The following is a 16,358-nucleotide window of genomic DNA, read 5'->3' as shown; positions in this document are numbered from 1 at the left end:
CGCCGCTGGTTCCCGCGCTGCCGCTGTGCGCCATGCTGCTGCTCGCCGGCGGGGCCGAGGGCGCCAGCACCGGCCTGCGGCTGTGCGGCCGCGAGTTCCTGCGCGCCGTGGTCTTCACCTGCGGCGGCTCGCGCTGGAGGAGGCTTCTGGCCGAGGACGTGGCAGCAGGTCGGTACAAAGGTCAGAGGTCAAATTAAACCCGCGGCTTCTCCGGAGCCACTCAGAGGCAAACAGGCCGTTTTTCTGGCACAGAACGCACGGGCCAGAGGCGGGGCGGGGACGCGGTGATGGAACCGGGCGGAGGGACGCGTCTGCGGAGGGACCAGAACCAGCAGGCCCTGTGCTGCGAGAGGGGCTGCAGCCCGAAGGAGATCATCAGGCTGTGCTGAGCACCAGCGGGACCTCCATCCTGGTCCACAGATCAGTTCAAGGCTCATGTCCCACCAGCAGAGAGCTTCTAAATTCAAACTGTCTCTTTTTTTTAATCAGTAAAGACGTCTTATTGAAGATTCAAATTCTTACACATTAAGACCCAAGTGCGCCACCTGCAGGCAATGACAGCTGTAACGTTTCATTGTGTAGAATCAGGTTTGTTATTCCCATATGTAGAGATTAGGACAGTGCAGCCTTCATTTTACATTTTATTCAAATTTTCTTTGTAATTTGTAACTCACAGCTGGATGAGAAAACTATAATTTTTATTTCAACTCTATTAAAATGTTTCTCAGACATTTGTCATCACCGTGCACATCTGATTAAATTTGTATTACAAATGAATACAAACTTGAATTAGTTTTGTTTGTTTGTCCAGAAAGGACTTCATTTACATAAATCTACATAAATAAATACCTCAAGATAATAAATGAATCTAAATTTCTGACTTTAGCAGCTAGTATCTCTTGATATGTTCAACATCACAGACAAAAGACTCTGTTTCACGTTCAAGTCCGTTCTCGCATGAACGTAAATCCTACGTACAATGTTAATAAATACAATTTTGAGTAATAAGCTTGTCGGTGGCTGCAAGGGACATGGGACAACGCACCGTATTAATCGGCTGTGGTCTGAGGGCGGGTGTATTAGGCAGCAAGCGTTCTTGCAGCTTGAGAGGTATTCAGGTTTGGAGAACACATCTACAGAGGCTACAGTTGTCCTGATGGACCAGAGCTGTTTGAAACGGGATGTAGCTCATTCGAAGTACACGGCGTAAACCACGCCGACGGCGAAGAGCGACCTGTTCTTGAAGGTGTGCGAGGAGAAGGTGTCGTTGGCCATGTCCCAGAGGAAGCGGCTGGCCACACACACGTCCTGGTCACTCAGGCGGCCGATGCTGATCACGACGGTGATCTTGTAGCGCGGGATCATCAGTTCTTTCACCCGGGCCTTCACCACCTAGCAGCGGGGGCACGACACCGGGAATGACGCGAGAAACGTGACATTGTTCCTGGACGGACCGGCGAGGCTCACCTCGGAAATGGTTTTGGTCATCTGTCGACAGAGCTCCGCCTCATATTTCTCCTCCTGCAGGTAGCTGTTCAGCACGTCCTTCAGGATCTCATTGACTGTCTGGACTGGGAAGCGCTTAACAGGCCCTGTGTTCATGGTTTAAAAAACGGGCGAGGACCCCGGTAGAAATCGCCTCATTCTGCGAACAAAATGAAAGAATCACCTCAAACTCACCAAGCTCATAGGTGTTCTCCATCTGAACCACGGGCCGAGAGAGGTCTTCATGGTGGCCGGGCTCGTCCATGTAGGATACTGTGCTGATGGAACTGGGAGGACAGACGGATGAATGTTACTCCAGCCACGGAGCCACGGAGCCATAAACAGCCGTAAAGAGCGTGGCGTAGGCGTCCTCCACATGAACATATCGAACTCGGACATTTATGAATCTCGACGATAAATGCGGCTTGCTTGGCTTAAACACTTCAAATGTGTTTTAGTGAGGGACGATTTGGCCTGAAGGTGGGTGTCCCAAGCTTGGAGGACATGGCATACCGTAGTATACCTTTTATCATTAATAGCAGGTTATTAAATATACTGAAACAGAATATGATGGAAATAACAATGAAACAATGCGATTTTATTCATTAAATTAATTTACTTCATTTTATTATGAGGCGTGGATGTGAAAGGAGAAAAACTCACTCCTTGGTCTTCCCGGCGATGTCCTTGGCCTTAACGTCATGACTGCCGAGAGAAGACAGACTGGCCCTCTTCCTCAGCAGACGAGCCGCTTTCTCCTTCGCCAGGTCCGACATCTCACCACTGTTCAGTCTGACACACACACATCAAACACCTCACTTTCACTGTGTGTGTGTGTGTGTGTGTGTGTATACAGTACAGTGCAAAAGTTTTTGGCAGTAGTGAAACACGTTACATTTACGGCATTTAGCCGACGCCCTTGTCCAGAGCAACCAGTAATGAGAGGGACAGTCCCCCCTGGAGACACTCAGCGTCAGCGTCTTCAGTGGGGTTTCAACCTACAACTCTGTGGTCTTCTGGTTGATAGGCGAGTGTCTTTTAAAGGTCCTAACAGTACCTATAAGGAACCATCTAAAAGCGTAAAGCCCACAAATAATCCTGATTATAGAGTGAACGTGGTAAAAATGTAGAGATGTTGGTAGAAGTCCTGGGTGTAAAATAATGAATGATCTCCTACAAGAGAGATGGAGAACAAGACTGCATTGCAGCTCAGAGAACAACAGGAGAACAGAGATGTGGGGACTTTTTTTTGGTCCGTGTGTACAGTACAGTGCAAAAAGTCTTATGTACCAACATAAGTCCACGTTGCCACACTGCGCAACAGCTTCATCCCACAGACCATCAGACACTCAGGAACTTTACCCTTAGGACTGACACACACACACAACCTCTGTTTTACTGTAATATTATCTATTAATGCACCGTTCCATTTTGCACAGCAGTATTTGCACATTTAATACTCATTTCACCGGTTTAGAGCCGCCTGTCTCGTTGTTGTCTACATGGTTTTTAGTTAAATGTTATTCTTGCACGGCCCGTGTCCCCTGTTTCTAGTCTATGTGTCCCTGTTTGTCGGTGTCGCACACGTTCACTTTACGTCAGTACGTAACGTTGTTTAAACGTTATATGCAGCACCAGGTCTCCAGGGAAAAGTTGTCTCGCTTCACTATGTACGTCTAACATGTATGTAGCTGAAGTTACAATAAAGCTCAACTTCAACTTCAACTAAATGCAAAGCAACACATTACGTTCTCTACCATCTCTACACATCAACTTTGGAATCGTTTTTATTTCTGTGTTTTATCATTTAATTTGATGAAAAAAACGTTCATTAGTTTCAGTTCTCACTAAAACCTTTGCACAGTCCTGTCTCTTCATTGCAGCTAAAAGCGTTCGACACGTTTTATTGTTTTGTGCAAGTGGCCCCATTTTTAAAATATGCTCGAATAAACAAGAGCAAAATCGAAAAAATAAAACACAGTACAAACGCTTCAGCTCACAAAGATATAATTTTATACTTTAAAGGCAAACGCTCACCACCCGTCCGGCGATCCGGAAGTGGCGCGTCGGCGTCCTGTTGCCCTGACAACCGTGGGCGGGGCGTTAATCACTTCCGGTTCCGCCTGCGCGCGGCTGCCGATAATGTTTTTATGGTTTTTAATGATAAAAAAAGCTTTTTTCTCATTAAAAGTAACACGCGTGTCCTTTAATGTTAATCGCGAACAGTTAAAATACACGAGTTTGTTTCGGAGTGAGAAGCCAGAGGACATTTTAGCACAAAACAAAGATTTATTTACGGTGTGTCACGTTTCACAATTCAAATTTGTCTGAAATTGGACTCTCTGGGCTGACAGATTGATTCTTTATTGTAATAAAGACACTATTATAAAGCATGTTCATTTCTACTTGACACATTTGAATTTGTTAAATTCCAAAATTTGAGATTGGCTGTGATCGTCCCTGTTCTACATATAATCCTGAAACCCAGATGGTTAAAAATCTGTCTACAGAACCCACAGACTACTGGACACGGTTAAACACAGATATGTGGAACACCAGAGAATCAACGTTCGATCCTTATTACAGTCAAAATAGTTTACACAGAATCCAGATTCGAAAGGAACAGAAGGAACAAAGTGGGATTGACAAAACAAAAAAAAACATAAAGTGCCGTCATGTATTGGAAAGGCTACGACTTTAGTTTAGTAACATGGAACCTTTCTATGACTACATAGAAACCCTATATCCACCTGGATATAGCAATAATAATAATAATAATTCTTATATTACATTTTTACATGTTCATCTTTAAATATTGCTACGTGAGAATGGCAAACCAAAACGCTCCACATTGTGGACAAAAATAACGGACACACGGCATGAAATGAGAATCCACCGCTCGGCCACACTCTGTCTGGAGGTGCTGAGCACTTTCTGCAGGACAGGCTGAAACCTTCTGCGAAGAACATCACGGAACTCAAAAACCGTAAGATGTGCCGGATTCCTGAAACAACCCGTCCTGTGAGCCGAAACATGGGCGGTACCACCTTCCGGGTGAAAGAACGTGGACTATGATGCAGTCCATTCTCATTAGAAGCATTATTACAGAGCAGCACTGACGAGCGTTTCCAGTGACTTCAAGTTTTGTGGCACGTTGAAGGGGAACCCTTCAGAACCTCCGCGGCCAACAGCAGCTCACACTGTAGTGCAAATGGAAGAAAGAGAGTAAAAGAAAGGAAAAGGCCCTCCCAGGAGCAGACGGGCCCGCATGACGCCACGTATGGCTCGCCGTGAGATTATGCAGGGCTCAAATCCCAGCCTCCACTTGCATAAATTTAGGAGAGTTGCTGTATTGCATGTTCCTGAAACACACACACACACACACACACACACCACACACTCTCACAGGTCAGTTCTATTACTGTTTCAGGATGAAAAGGTCTGGAAACAAAGTTAAAAATGTGGCGCATCTCCTCTGTCCACTCCGTCTCCTAATTATCAGCCAAGTATTTCCCTGAAAGACAGCAGAAGACCGTGTCAGAGCTGACCTTTAACCTTTGACACGTACAGCGGGCAGAGCAGCAGCCTACCTGCAGAAAAGCGCTTTTTGACGAGGGACAGCCTGTAGCCGGGCCCGGCGAGCTGGAAGTCGCAGCCAGAGAGGGTGGCGCCCTCGCTGGTGAACTGCACTGCCAGCTGGGAAGGCTTGGTGGGACCGTCCATCACGGAGAATCGGCCCAGCAGAGCACCCACTCCTGAAAAAGGCAGGTCACGAAAAGAAATATTGGCATAATGTTGAAAACACGTTCCTCTGGAACGCAACATCGACCACAACATGCGGCCAAAAATACGTGCAAAAGCAACTCAACAGTAAAAAATATGAACATGGAATCATTGTATGAAGGTGACATGCATCAAAAATGCATCGCAAAAGAAATCTGCAAAATATGATGCATGTTTTTACAATGTCACAATAGGGTGGTAGTAGCCTAGTGGGCAAGACACTCGCCTGTGAACCAGAAGACCCAGGTTCAAACCCCACTTACTACCATCGTGTCCCGGATGCACGGTGAGCATGAATATGACCATTCCAACATAAACCGGTGTTCTGTTGCACTTACCGCCATTTTCGGATTTCTGTGAGAGTTCTGGAATCTTCCACAGCATCTTCTGCTGTTCTGCGTTCCTTAAGTGGAAAAGAGGAGCATATGGGATGGAATCTCCACATCTGAAGTCAATATTCAATATTCTGACTGGACACCATATACATCATCTGAGAATATGTTCCTCTGACGTTTGATAAAAGCAGATCTTATGAATTGAATTTGAAAGCTTGGCCCACTGTGTTAGACGTAGGAAGAAGAGAACCCCGCACCAGGTGGCCGCCGGCAGCATGGCCTGCAGCTTGGCGGTGCCGCCGTCCACTGGCACCATGAACTGGATGTTGGTGAGGGCCACCGGGGTCGGCATGGCCTCCGTGTTGTACTTGTAGTCGATCCTGAGGTCGGTGCTGGTGGCGTCGCCTCGCCAGCTCACCGCCAGGTTGAGGGGTGTGGACTGGATGCCCTGTGCTGCCACCTGCAGGGAGAGACAGCACGCTGCTACCACCACCATTATATTAATCCTCGTTCCTCCGGTGAGGCGCGTGTCCCTTGGAGCTCCGACCTGGTACTTCAGCATGTCCACATTGTAGTAGGTGGCTTGAGGCCTCTGGTCAGCCACTCTCTTCAGGTGGCTCATTAGGCTTGGCATGTTTACCCAGAATTCCTTGGTGTCAACAGCGCCTGACGTGTTGTCGCTGTGAACACGCAGAGAGAGGATGCGGTTGAGAATTTTCAAAGTATAATATGCATGTGTGTGTGTGTGTGTGTGTGTGTGTGTTTACCAGCAGAGCAGCTGTGGGTTGGGCAGAACCTGCTCCAGCTGTGAGTAGTGTGTGATGTTGAAGGACAGGACGGGAGGGGACGGATGAGAGGAGAAGTGTCTGGTGATCCCCGCCGGGAACGACAGCACCATTTCGCCCGTGATCTTCACCATGCACCTGGGTGCAAGGAAACGGGAGCGCAAGCTTAGCGATGGCTGATCTGGGATCAGCTCAGCCCCAGATACCTTATCGTGACCTTATGACCTTATCTCTACCCAGTCCAGGTGTTCTACCATTCTAACATGTCACTGGCACGTACCAAACCAGACAGTTACGGTATGAAGGTTCTGTGAAGCTACAGTCAGTCCCCATTTGGGATTTCTAAATTAATCCTGTGTTGTGTATTGATTATGTTTTAAATATTTGTGAAGTTAACACAGCCGTATGCTCACACGGAGTATCTTGTATCTCACCGGCTCATATTTTTTTACGTTCTGAATCAAGCACATGCAAGCAGTGGCCTAGCGGTTAAGGAAGCGGCCCCGTAACCAGAAGGTTGCCGGTTCGAATCCCGATCGAATCCCGATGAGCAAAGCAGCGTCCCCACACACTGCTCCCCGGGCGCCTGTCATGGTGCCCACTGCTCACTCAGGGTGATGGTTAAATACAGAGGACACGTTAGTTCTTTCGCGTGCGTACTTGCTGGGGTCGGCTCCTTTGAAGTACGCGCTGATGGTCTCGGTAAAGGCTGCCGCCACGGGCAGAGTGTCCTGCGGCCCCATGGTCAGTGGACTGGGTCCTCGAGAGCAGGCTGCAGGGCGGAGACACCACGGCCAGGAATTAGTAACCTGCTCGGGTTGTACAGCGTACACCGTATATAATAGCGCCATATACATATTCCGTAATGGGAGCTCACCAGAGACCGACAGCGAGAGCTCCCTGCCCAGCGTGGGGGTGGAGGCGGCGCTCATGGAATTAATGGAAGAAATGGAGGAGGAGCTTTCCGCACGGGCCAATGGGGCGAAGGGAGGCGGGCTCCATGACTGCACCGGAGGACTGAAGGGCCGAGACTGAGGAGGACAGGGCAGAGTTAAGAGTTCTGACTGACAACGCTGAAAGCCCCTCCCTCCGTTCCAGACTCCACCCACTATTCTGACCCACTCGTACCAAGTCTGCGATGTTGGGTTTTCCGTGCTGTAGTTTGGGCCGTGATGAAGGTCGGGGGGGGAGAGGGGGGATGGGGCTGCCGGCGGACAGCGGCGTGGCGGGACGAGCCGGAGAGGAGGGGCCTGTTGGTTAAATTGTACAAGATGCACATGTATGAGTGTAAGTGTGTAAGTGTGTAAGTGTGTGTGTGTGCATTTTGGTTTGGACTCACCGCTCCCTGGTCCAGGTGAAGACACCACGCTCCTGTACGTGGGAGGGGGGAGAGGCGGCAGTGTTCCTCGGACCCCAGGGCCGAATATGAAAATGGGCGTGTCCGGCAGGGGAGGCGGGGTCCCTGTGAGAGGCGAACGCTCGGCTGGGAGAGGCGGAGGAAGAGCGGGTGACGTCGGCGCCCACGATATCTCCTTCAGAGGGGTACCGGGTGGAGAACTTGGCAGTGTGAAGGCAGAGGGCAGTGGAGGGGCGGGCTCTTCGGGTGGAGGGCCCGATGGGCTGTCAGGTGGCGAGTCTGGGGGTGGAGGAGGCGGGGAGTCCGGTGGAGGGGGAGGGGAATCGGGCGGTGGAGGCGCGGGTTCATCTGGTGGCGGAGGTCGGCTAGGCGAGGTCCCGCCGAAACTGGCCCAGCCCGACTGGACGGGACCCTCACAGGGCTTGGGAGGGTCAGGGGGACTGAAGACGTTGTCCAGATCAGGCACGGACGGTCCTGTAAGGACCTCAGAGAGGACAACGTCCCCATAGGTGGAGCTGTCGGCCCTCACGCTCGGCACCACGCTGTAATAACCTGTGCAGAACACGTCATAGTTTTATAACTCAAAATCTATAGAAGCCGAACGAGAACTCTTGTAAGATGCTTTGGATAAAAGCATCTGCCAAGTAAAGTAAAGTAAAGTAAAGTAAAGTAAAGTAAAGTAAAGTAAAGTAAAGTACACAGAGAATCTGTGACTGGACACGACTGAACTTTCTACTCCATTAGGCACAAAAAAAAGAAATGTTCAGATCTTAACTGCATGGAACCATGGTAACCAATGCAAGTCAATGTGCCTCAGATATCAATAAGAAAATGTTATAATGTTATTAAACGTTATCTTCTAAGAAAAGAAAAGCTTATTACAGAAACTTCAGCAGGAATTTAGTTAATCCAGTTTTTGGCACGTTCTGAGTGACATTTTTTAACTACATGATTTTTTTGGTATGAAACAGCTCTGTTGAACGTGAACATTTCTAAAACATTTCTACATTTTAAAATCTCTGCTTTATGGATAAAAATGGATGGCTGGTGTTGGACTGAGTGTTTATGATGTGATAAGACGATCATGGGACAGGATTCTTAATCCTGCGAAATCACGAAAACAGTCAAATTCTACAGACAGCTTTACCTGATGATTCCACGGAACTAGAACTCCGGCCAGAGGGCGTGGCCGGAACGTTCTTTGGAGGAAGAGGAGGGGGAGCTGCGAAAACACACACACACACACACACACACACACACACGTACATACTGTAACACAACCTGTAACCGTCCTAGTCCTCCAGAAGGACAGCAGAAGACAGAAAGAGGTGGCACCCACCTCCTGTAGGACAGGGTCTGCTCAGAGGCGAAGGGGGTCGGGCCCTCGACTGACACCACAGCTCTGGTTCCACGATGAACACTGACACACAAAGCGCTTTACTGACCCTCGGGGTAAATCACGTCAGTTCTTAACACGTGCGGAAATATTCACTTTAATGACGTTCTTATATGATTTTTAATTCTTATTTACTGTGAATTTAGCTGTGAATTACTGCTGAACAATAAATGAATTCCGGGCACCTTCTGGGGTCTGTGCATCAAAGTTGGCCTCGAACGGTTGACCGAAGAAAACGTTGGAATTGTCTGATATCCTAGAGCTGCACAATGGAGAGAAACTGAGGATCCAAACCAGCTCGAGGAGGACCGATGATAAAAATGATGAGCAAACCTGGGCGTGTCTGACGCAGGCGCTGATGTTGGGGTGGAACGTCGTGGTCTTGCGATCTCCTCACCTGGTGGAGAAGCAGAGCTGTAGATGCAGCTCATGTGATGCACCCTTGCAGTTCAGACAGTGCTAAACACAGGTATAGACCACCTCTGCATCATATGGCAAACACAGGAACGCGCTGATATATCGGCCTATCAGCACAGTGGACCTGTATCTGTGCAGCTGTTTCGGTTTTATAATCTGATGCTGACCCAGCTGCACTTACAGAGGAGATCCAACAGAAAACCTGAGAGACTTTAAAGCTGCTTCTAATCAAGTCTGTAATGAAGGGGAAATTGATGAAAATAAAGGCAAAACGGCATCCTATTGCTGACAGGTCATAAACAAGGTCATTTACATTTACATTTACAGCATTTACCAGACGTCATTATCCAGAGCAAGTTACCCACGAGTGTGTTACCCACTAGGCTACTACCACCCTAGGTGTATGTATTGGTGTGTTTCTGTGATATATTGCACATGGAAATTTTACCAATGAAAGTAACAAAAGAAACAATAAACTCATAGTTCAGAAAAAAACCTTCCATATTCAGCTCATTTCAGATTGAGATTTACATTCCGTTTCCTGTAAATAAATACTTACTGGACAGGTTTCTTCTGATCAGGCACTGTAGGTGAAAAGAAAAAAAAAGAATAAATAAATATTTTATAGTTGTTGTACACACACACACACACACACACACAGAAATGGAAATGTTCACTAATTCACCAGTTCCCCCATCAGAACGCTGGAATTAAAGCGCCTGATAACCTGCATGTTGGTGTCAGTAGTGGGCGTGGTCACTAATGTTCACTAATTCACCAGTTCACCCATCAGAACGCTGGTATTAAAGCGCCTGATAACCTGCATGTTGGTAGTGGGCGTGGTCACTAATGTTCACTAATTCACCCATCAGAACGCTGGAATTAAAGCGCCTGATAACCTGCATGTTGGTGGCGGTAGTGGGCGTGGTCACTAATGTTCACTAATTCACCAGTTCCCCCATCAGAACGCTGGAATTAAAGCGCCTGATAACCTGCATGTTGGTGTCAGTAGTGGGCGTGGTCACTAATGTTCACTAATTCACCCATCAGAACGCTGGAATTAAAGCGCCTGATAACCTGCATGTTGGTAGTGGGCGTGGTCACTAATGTTCACTAATTCACCAGTTCCCCCATCAGAACGCTGGAATTAAAGCGCCTGATAACCTGCATGTTGGTGTAGGTAGTGGGCGTGGTCACTAATGTTCACTAATTCACCAGTTCCCCCATCAGAACGCTGGAATTAAAGCGCCTGATAATCTGCATGTTGGTGTTGGTAGTGGGCGTGGTCACTAATGTTCACTAATTCACCAGTTCCCCCATCAGAACGCTGGAATTAAAGCGCCTGATAACCTGCATGTTGGTAGTGGGCGTGGTCACGTTTACTGGAATTAAAGCGCCTGATAACCTGCATGTTGGTGTCGGTAGTGGGCGTGGTCACTAATGTTCACTAATTCACCAGTTCCCCCATCAGAACGCTGGAATTAAAGCGCCTGATAACCTGCATGTTGGTGTTGGTAGTGGGCGTGACAGGAGGGGTTTAAATTGTCCAGAATAAGCCCTCACAGGGTGTGTGAGAGCTGGCAATCATGTCTATAGGCTCCTCCTCTTTTTAAAGTTTAGGGAACCTATCCACAAATCAGGTGAGGTTAATTTAAACATTATGAATTTTATGTTCATGTTCCAGTAAACTGAAAACATGCATAATAACAGAGCAGAGATGTTTTAACTGTTCATGGTCTGTGGAAAACAGAATGGGTGCAAAATGGCCAGATGCTTTTGGTGAAAGGTGGCATAAGAAGCAGTGAAAAGGACAGATAAAAAAGAAGAGGGAGAATGGAGAGATTAAAGTCAGAGAAGGAGAGTAAACAGGGTGGTCTTACCGGGCTTTTCCTCTGCAGGAGGTTGAGAAAGGAAGAGAGAAGGAGAGAAAGACCTCATCATCTACTGCAGGCCAGTATTGGATATTTTAATTATTATTATTATCATGATTATTATGAGATTTTTGCCGAAGCGGCGTGAACTTCTCTCAACCTCACGTAGGAAATGAAGTCTCCACGACTACATGGGTATCAAGCTGAGAGAACTTAAAAATGCTTCACCGCCGGCTGTACAGGAACCGCAAGGAACCGCGAGGAACCGGCACGGATCAGACACTTGCCAGCGGTGAGGGCGAGAGCACCAGACTTCCCACCGACACCTTCAGCTGGTCCATGGTGGGCCTGGTGCAGTTGGCGCTGTCGGAGGCCAGAGGCTTGATCTTGATTTTAAATTTCTTCTGGTGGTCCTCCTCTCCCTCAGACTCGCTGGAGGAGCAGTAGGCCTTCGTCTTCTGGGCATCTGAGTCCTGGTCAAGGAGAGTTTTTTTTTTTTTACTTATTTCCGAGCACGGCAGGAATGATCCTGGGAAGCTCGAACGGGTAAACCGACACCGGCAGGTCACCGGAGCTGGAAGGATATTTCCATCTTTCTCCCCCGGCCGAAGACTGTATCCTTCATCGTCCACGTCAGGTGAGTTCTGAGAGAGAAGAAGCAACAATCCAGACCGTCCAGAAGGTTTTTATCTTGAGACGACTTTTTAAAAGTCCATTTTTAGCAGGACTGAAAATCTGTTTTATTAGCCAGCTGATCATCCCACTCACGTATCGATCCCAGTCGATCTCGCCATAAAAGCCGTTTGGGGCGCCATTGCTCCGTTTCTGAAAGTGAAAGGAGACGAGTGGAAATGACCGAGTTCCGTCGCGACACCCCGACATTGCGACAGGCCACTAGGCCGCGGGGGGACACACTTACGGATTTGTCCTTGTCAGGCGAGCCCCTGTGATGCGGGGAACAGACATTAAACAGCATTAGGGCATTTTTCCCAACTTTTTACCGGCACCATTCATTACATGAGTGAAAACGAGAATTATTCTAATTTCAATACATTTTATAATAAAATATTGAGATAAATAAAGTCTCTACAAGAATACAGGAACCACAGCAGCACCTGAACCGGGGACCTCTGGACAAGCTGCCACCACTTGGGCAGCGGTGGCTTAGCGGTTAAGGAAGTGACCCCGTAATCAGAAGGTTGCCGGTTCAAATCCTGAACCGCCAAGGTGCCACTGAGGTCCCCTTGATGAAGGTCCCGTCCCCACACGCTGCTCCCCGGGCGCCTGTCATGGTGCCCACTGTCACCAAGGGTGATGGTTAAATACAGAGGACACGTTTCATCGTGTCATCATGTGCTGTGCTGCAGTGTCTCACAATTACTTCACTTTCACTTTTACTTCAATGTCCAGGTGTCCAAAACAGGGTTTCACCAAGGTCATCTGTCATCTAACCCCAAAATAATGGCTGTAAATGTAAAAGATTTTAAGTTACAGGCTTATTAGACATTTATTAAACGTACCCTACCATGAATAGTTTTTTATGTTATTGGCCTTATTGGTCCCCTAACATGATTTTTTTTTTGCTTCTATATCAGTCATATTTGTCCCCTAATTCTGTATCTGAAGTCTCTTTCTAAAATCCAGTCCCAGGACGCCGTTTCACCGTCTGTAGCTTTAAATGCTAATGAGGAGGAGAGGGGCGGGACAAGGAGGAGAACGGCCTATAGAAGTTGAGGGAACATTCGCGGAAATGACGTCAACACCATCCACCAACCACGATGTCTGGTACAGACAGGAAAATAGAACGAACCCGCTGGATCTGCAGAGTCTCATATTTGTGCTCATTTTTACATTTAATCAGCGAGCAACTGCAATTCTTCACACGTTTGGAAGCCATGACGGTCGGTGGAGATCATGTTTTAGGGGAGGGGAAATTCTCTGGGAGGAAAAAGCATGAGAAACGGGAGGTAACCTTTCCCCTTATGACATCATAAGGGGACAAATTCCAGATCCGACCTTGAACGGTGAATGGTGAAGCAGAACGACCAAACCACTCTTCACACCGACCGCCATTTCTAGCCACTGCAGGACCATAGACAGGCTGGGGGACCTCGTCTTAATGTTCAATCATCTCACAAAGTCACATCTTCATGTTAAGGGACCTTTAAAGTTGCTAACCAGCAAGCAATGAAACCTGCTCATAAAACCAAGAGATCACCAGGTTTCTGAAGAGGTGGCGCTGACGCTGCCATGACCTCCTGTCTCTCAGAGACAGGAGAATAAATGAAACAAAAAATAAATAAAATACAGAAGACATGACCTCATCATAACAACACGTCTGTGGAACCACCACGTCCAAAACATAGAAAACCATCTACAGGCCGTCTGGGCCCTGGATTCTCACACGACCTTTAACCTTTTGGCCATGCAGCACATCATGGGAGAGCCCAAATCTTAACCAGCCAGGCACCGGCAGACTCACGTTGAGCTGTTGTCTCGCTCCTTCTTCCGTAAGCCGAATGCCTTCCTGGTACGTTTTTTCAGACCTGAAAAATCCAGAAGGAGAGAGAGAGAGAGAGAGAGAGAGAGAGAGAGAGGGAGGTGAATGGCGTTGGTCACGGGTCACTGTTGACCGTTCCTGGACAGAATTGCACAAAAAACGCACCGAAACACACACGAACGTGACAAAACTGTCCAGAAAGTGTTGGACTTTAATGAGGACCGAGGTCCTCGAATTCAGAACGGCCCCAATTTGAACAGCGAAGCGTGCGTCCAAAATTCATCCTGAGCGTAGAAAGTTGACAGCATGCAAATGAGTTGGTTTAAAAGCTCCTGGAGGTCGTTTATTTTTAGCGCTTCGGTTAAATATCGAATATGGACGGTTTGCATTGCAAATTGCTCCGGTCAGCCAATCAGGACGTTTGTGGAGCGTCCCAGAGAGGAGCTGCTGCTGATGGAGCGCCAGGAATTCAGCCTGATGAACCAGTCCTGCGTGTCAAATATTCCCATTACTTTTCTGTTAATTAGGGGAATAAAACCAGAAGAAAAGGCCGGCTAGTCATGTGATCTGTCCCGAAACCACATGATGAAGGATTATCAGCTGGTCAGAGACTGGACGGCTGGGCGTGTGGGGTCAGTGGACAGCGAGTATGTGTGTGTGTGTGTCCGTGTGTGTCCTGCTTTTCGCATGCATGAATGAACGAATAAATAAATGGACGAATGAATGAATGGACGGAGGGAGGGGGGGCATGAACCCTTCTTCCGGCAGGTGATGAGGTTAAGGGTCACATCACATCAGGACGTCGCGTCTTATTTGACACCGAAGAAAGAAACGAAGGCAACCTTGACGCGCACATAGATAGATAGATAGAGATAGATAGATAGATAGAGAGAGAGAGAGAGAGAGAGAGAGAGAGAGACGCCCGTTGTATGGACGCCGTTACTTTGTTAACGGGGCGCAGGAAGCGTGGAGGGCAGCGATCAGGGCGTAAACCCCCCACGCCAGGAGCTCCTACCTTCCATCATGGTTGCAGATCCTCAGTCCTCGGTCCCCCGGGAGCTGGCGCGGTGATGCCGGTGGAGACGGGCGGCGGAGGCGCGCATAGCGGCGGCGGACCGGCGCAGGGTCGTTAGGCCCCGGTCGCTGCTGCAGCGGCGGAGACGCACGCCATCACGGACGGGGAGGGGATGCTGCTGAGGACGGAGGGCGGAGGGAGACGTGGGAAGGGGCGCTGACGTCACGCCGACGTTCGACCAATAGGAGGCGAGGAGAGCTGCGGCGCGTGGTGCTGCTCTCTTGATGCCTGTCCTGGGGTGCACACACCCACTTTCACACACACACACACACACACACACTCACACACCTACACGCACCTAAACACACACCCACCCACACCCACACACACACACCTATACACATGTATATATACACACACACACATACACACACACCCACACACACACACCCACACACTCGGCCGCCGGTGTCGTGTGTGCGTTGGGACTGACTGACCTCAGATCAGTTCGGACAACACCTGTGTCTACAGGCTGAGCTGAACTTTTGTATTGTATTGCTTAGCTGCCCAGATGCAGCCAGGGCCGCGCCCCGACCAAGAGGTCAGAGGCCTACAGCCTTATCGGCAGGACTGGAGAATTCCATCATGGATGCCAGCAACACTGGAAATGCAGACAGACGCGGGGCAGTTAGAAAGTCCATCATCCTCATTAACGCAGACAGGTAATACATTTACATTTACAGCATTTATCAGACGCCCTTATCCAGAGCGACTTACAATCAGTAGTTACAGGGACAGTCCCCCCTGGAGCAATTTAGGGTTAAGTGTCTTGCTCAGGGACACAATGGTAGTAAGTGGTGTTTGAACCTGGGTCTTCTGGTTCATAGGCGAGTGTGTTACCCACTAGGCTACTACCACCTGTAATATTCACTCCGTGCTGCAACAAATGAAGGTTTGAGGGTCATTGCTGAACATGACGGTTGGTCCAGGGCCGACACACACAATGCAGGACAGGGCAGCGTATACACTGGTTTGGGATGAATTGGCATGACGCATTTAGTGTTTTTCCCACTTCAGCACCGGCCAACACATTATTATTGTTGTTGTTTTTATTATTGTCATAAAACCAGCGTCTTATAACAGGAAGTAAGTCGCTACGTAGCAGTCGTATGTTGTAAAAACCCTCTGATTGGCCGACACCCTGTCCTGGGGTCTGTCCAGCACAATGTGCTCTGAGGTCGGTAGACTGTGTGTGAGTGTGTGTGTGTGTGTGTGTGTGTGTGTGTGTGTGTGTTTCTCTGTAGCCACTAGAGGGAGATAACGATTAAAATCATTTTCCCCCATTGCTTTTACATTTACATTTTACAGCATTTAGCAGACGTTCCTCATCCAGAGCTTACAACGTGCTTCCATG

At 48.4% G+C, this 16,358-nt stretch overlaps 3 protein-coding genes across 5 annotated transcripts; 1 reads left to right on the top strand and 2 right to left on the bottom strand.

The window, feature by feature from the left end:
- insl5b (insulin-like 5b) lies at positions 1 to 463 on the top strand. Its single transcript, XM_028978142.1, has 2 exons — positions 1 to 168; positions 253 to 463. The coding sequence occupies exons 1-2, from the start codon at positions 33 to 35 to the stop codon at positions 387 to 389; spliced, it is 273 nt and encodes a 90-aa protein (XP_028833975.1). The 5' UTR covers positions 1 to 32; the 3' UTR covers positions 390 to 463.
- A 165-nt stretch (positions 464 to 628) lies between these two features.
- On the bottom strand, positions 629 to 3,581 carry dynlt5 (dynein light chain Tctex-type family member 5). The gene is made up of 5 exons (XM_028977843.1): positions 3,523 to 3,581; positions 2,149 to 2,277; positions 1,681 to 1,772; positions 1,468 to 1,592; positions 629 to 1,392 (listed from the first exon to the last, which is right to left on the bottom strand). Exons 2-5 carry the CDS (start codon positions 2,259 to 2,261, stop codon positions 1,189 to 1,191), a joined length of 534 nt encoding a protein of 177 aa, XP_028833676.1. The 5' UTR covers positions 2,262 to 2,277; positions 3,523 to 3,581; the 3' UTR covers positions 629 to 1,188.
- A 173-nt stretch (positions 3,582 to 3,754) lies between these two features.
- sgip1b (SH3GL interacting endocytic adaptor 1b) lies at positions 3,755 to 15,105 on the bottom strand. 3 transcript variants are annotated; one of them, XM_028976499.1, is made up of 22 exons: positions 14,945 to 15,105; positions 13,912 to 13,975; positions 12,349 to 12,373; positions 12,198 to 12,254; positions 12,016 to 12,073; positions 11,717 to 11,895; positions 11,439 to 11,450; positions 10,118 to 10,142; positions 9,475 to 9,538; positions 9,327 to 9,403; positions 9,085 to 9,165; positions 8,893 to 8,967; positions 7,728 to 8,297; positions 7,517 to 7,638; positions 7,266 to 7,419; positions 7,049 to 7,160; positions 6,371 to 6,526; positions 6,151 to 6,283; positions 5,861 to 6,063; positions 5,607 to 5,671; positions 5,076 to 5,240; positions 4,977 to 4,999 (listed from the first exon to the last, which is right to left on the bottom strand). In XM_028976499.1, exons 1-22 carry the CDS (start codon positions 14,952 to 14,954, stop codon positions 4,977 to 4,979), a joined length of 2,430 nt encoding a protein of 809 aa, XP_028832332.1. In that variant the 5' UTR covers positions 14,955 to 15,105. The 3 variants fall into 3 exon arrangements, with proteins under 3 accessions (XP_028832330.1, XP_028832331.1, XP_028832332.1); XM_028976497.1 differs by having other exon boundaries at positions 3,755 to 4,999; positions 7,049 to 7,419; XM_028976498.1 differs by having other exon boundaries at positions 3,755 to 5,240.
- Between the last annotated feature and the right edge of the window lie 1,253 nt (positions 15,106 to 16,358).

This window comes from Denticeps clupeoides, chromosome 4 (genome assembly GCF_900700375.1).
Source record: "Denticeps clupeoides chromosome 4, fDenClu1.1, whole genome shotgun sequence".
In the NCBI taxonomy this organism is placed as follows: domain Eukaryota; kingdom Metazoa; phylum Chordata; class Actinopteri; order Clupeiformes; family Denticipitidae; genus Denticeps; species Denticeps clupeoides.
Note: the sequence above shows the minus strand (reverse complement) of the source record. Positions and strands in the feature narration are given on the sequence as shown.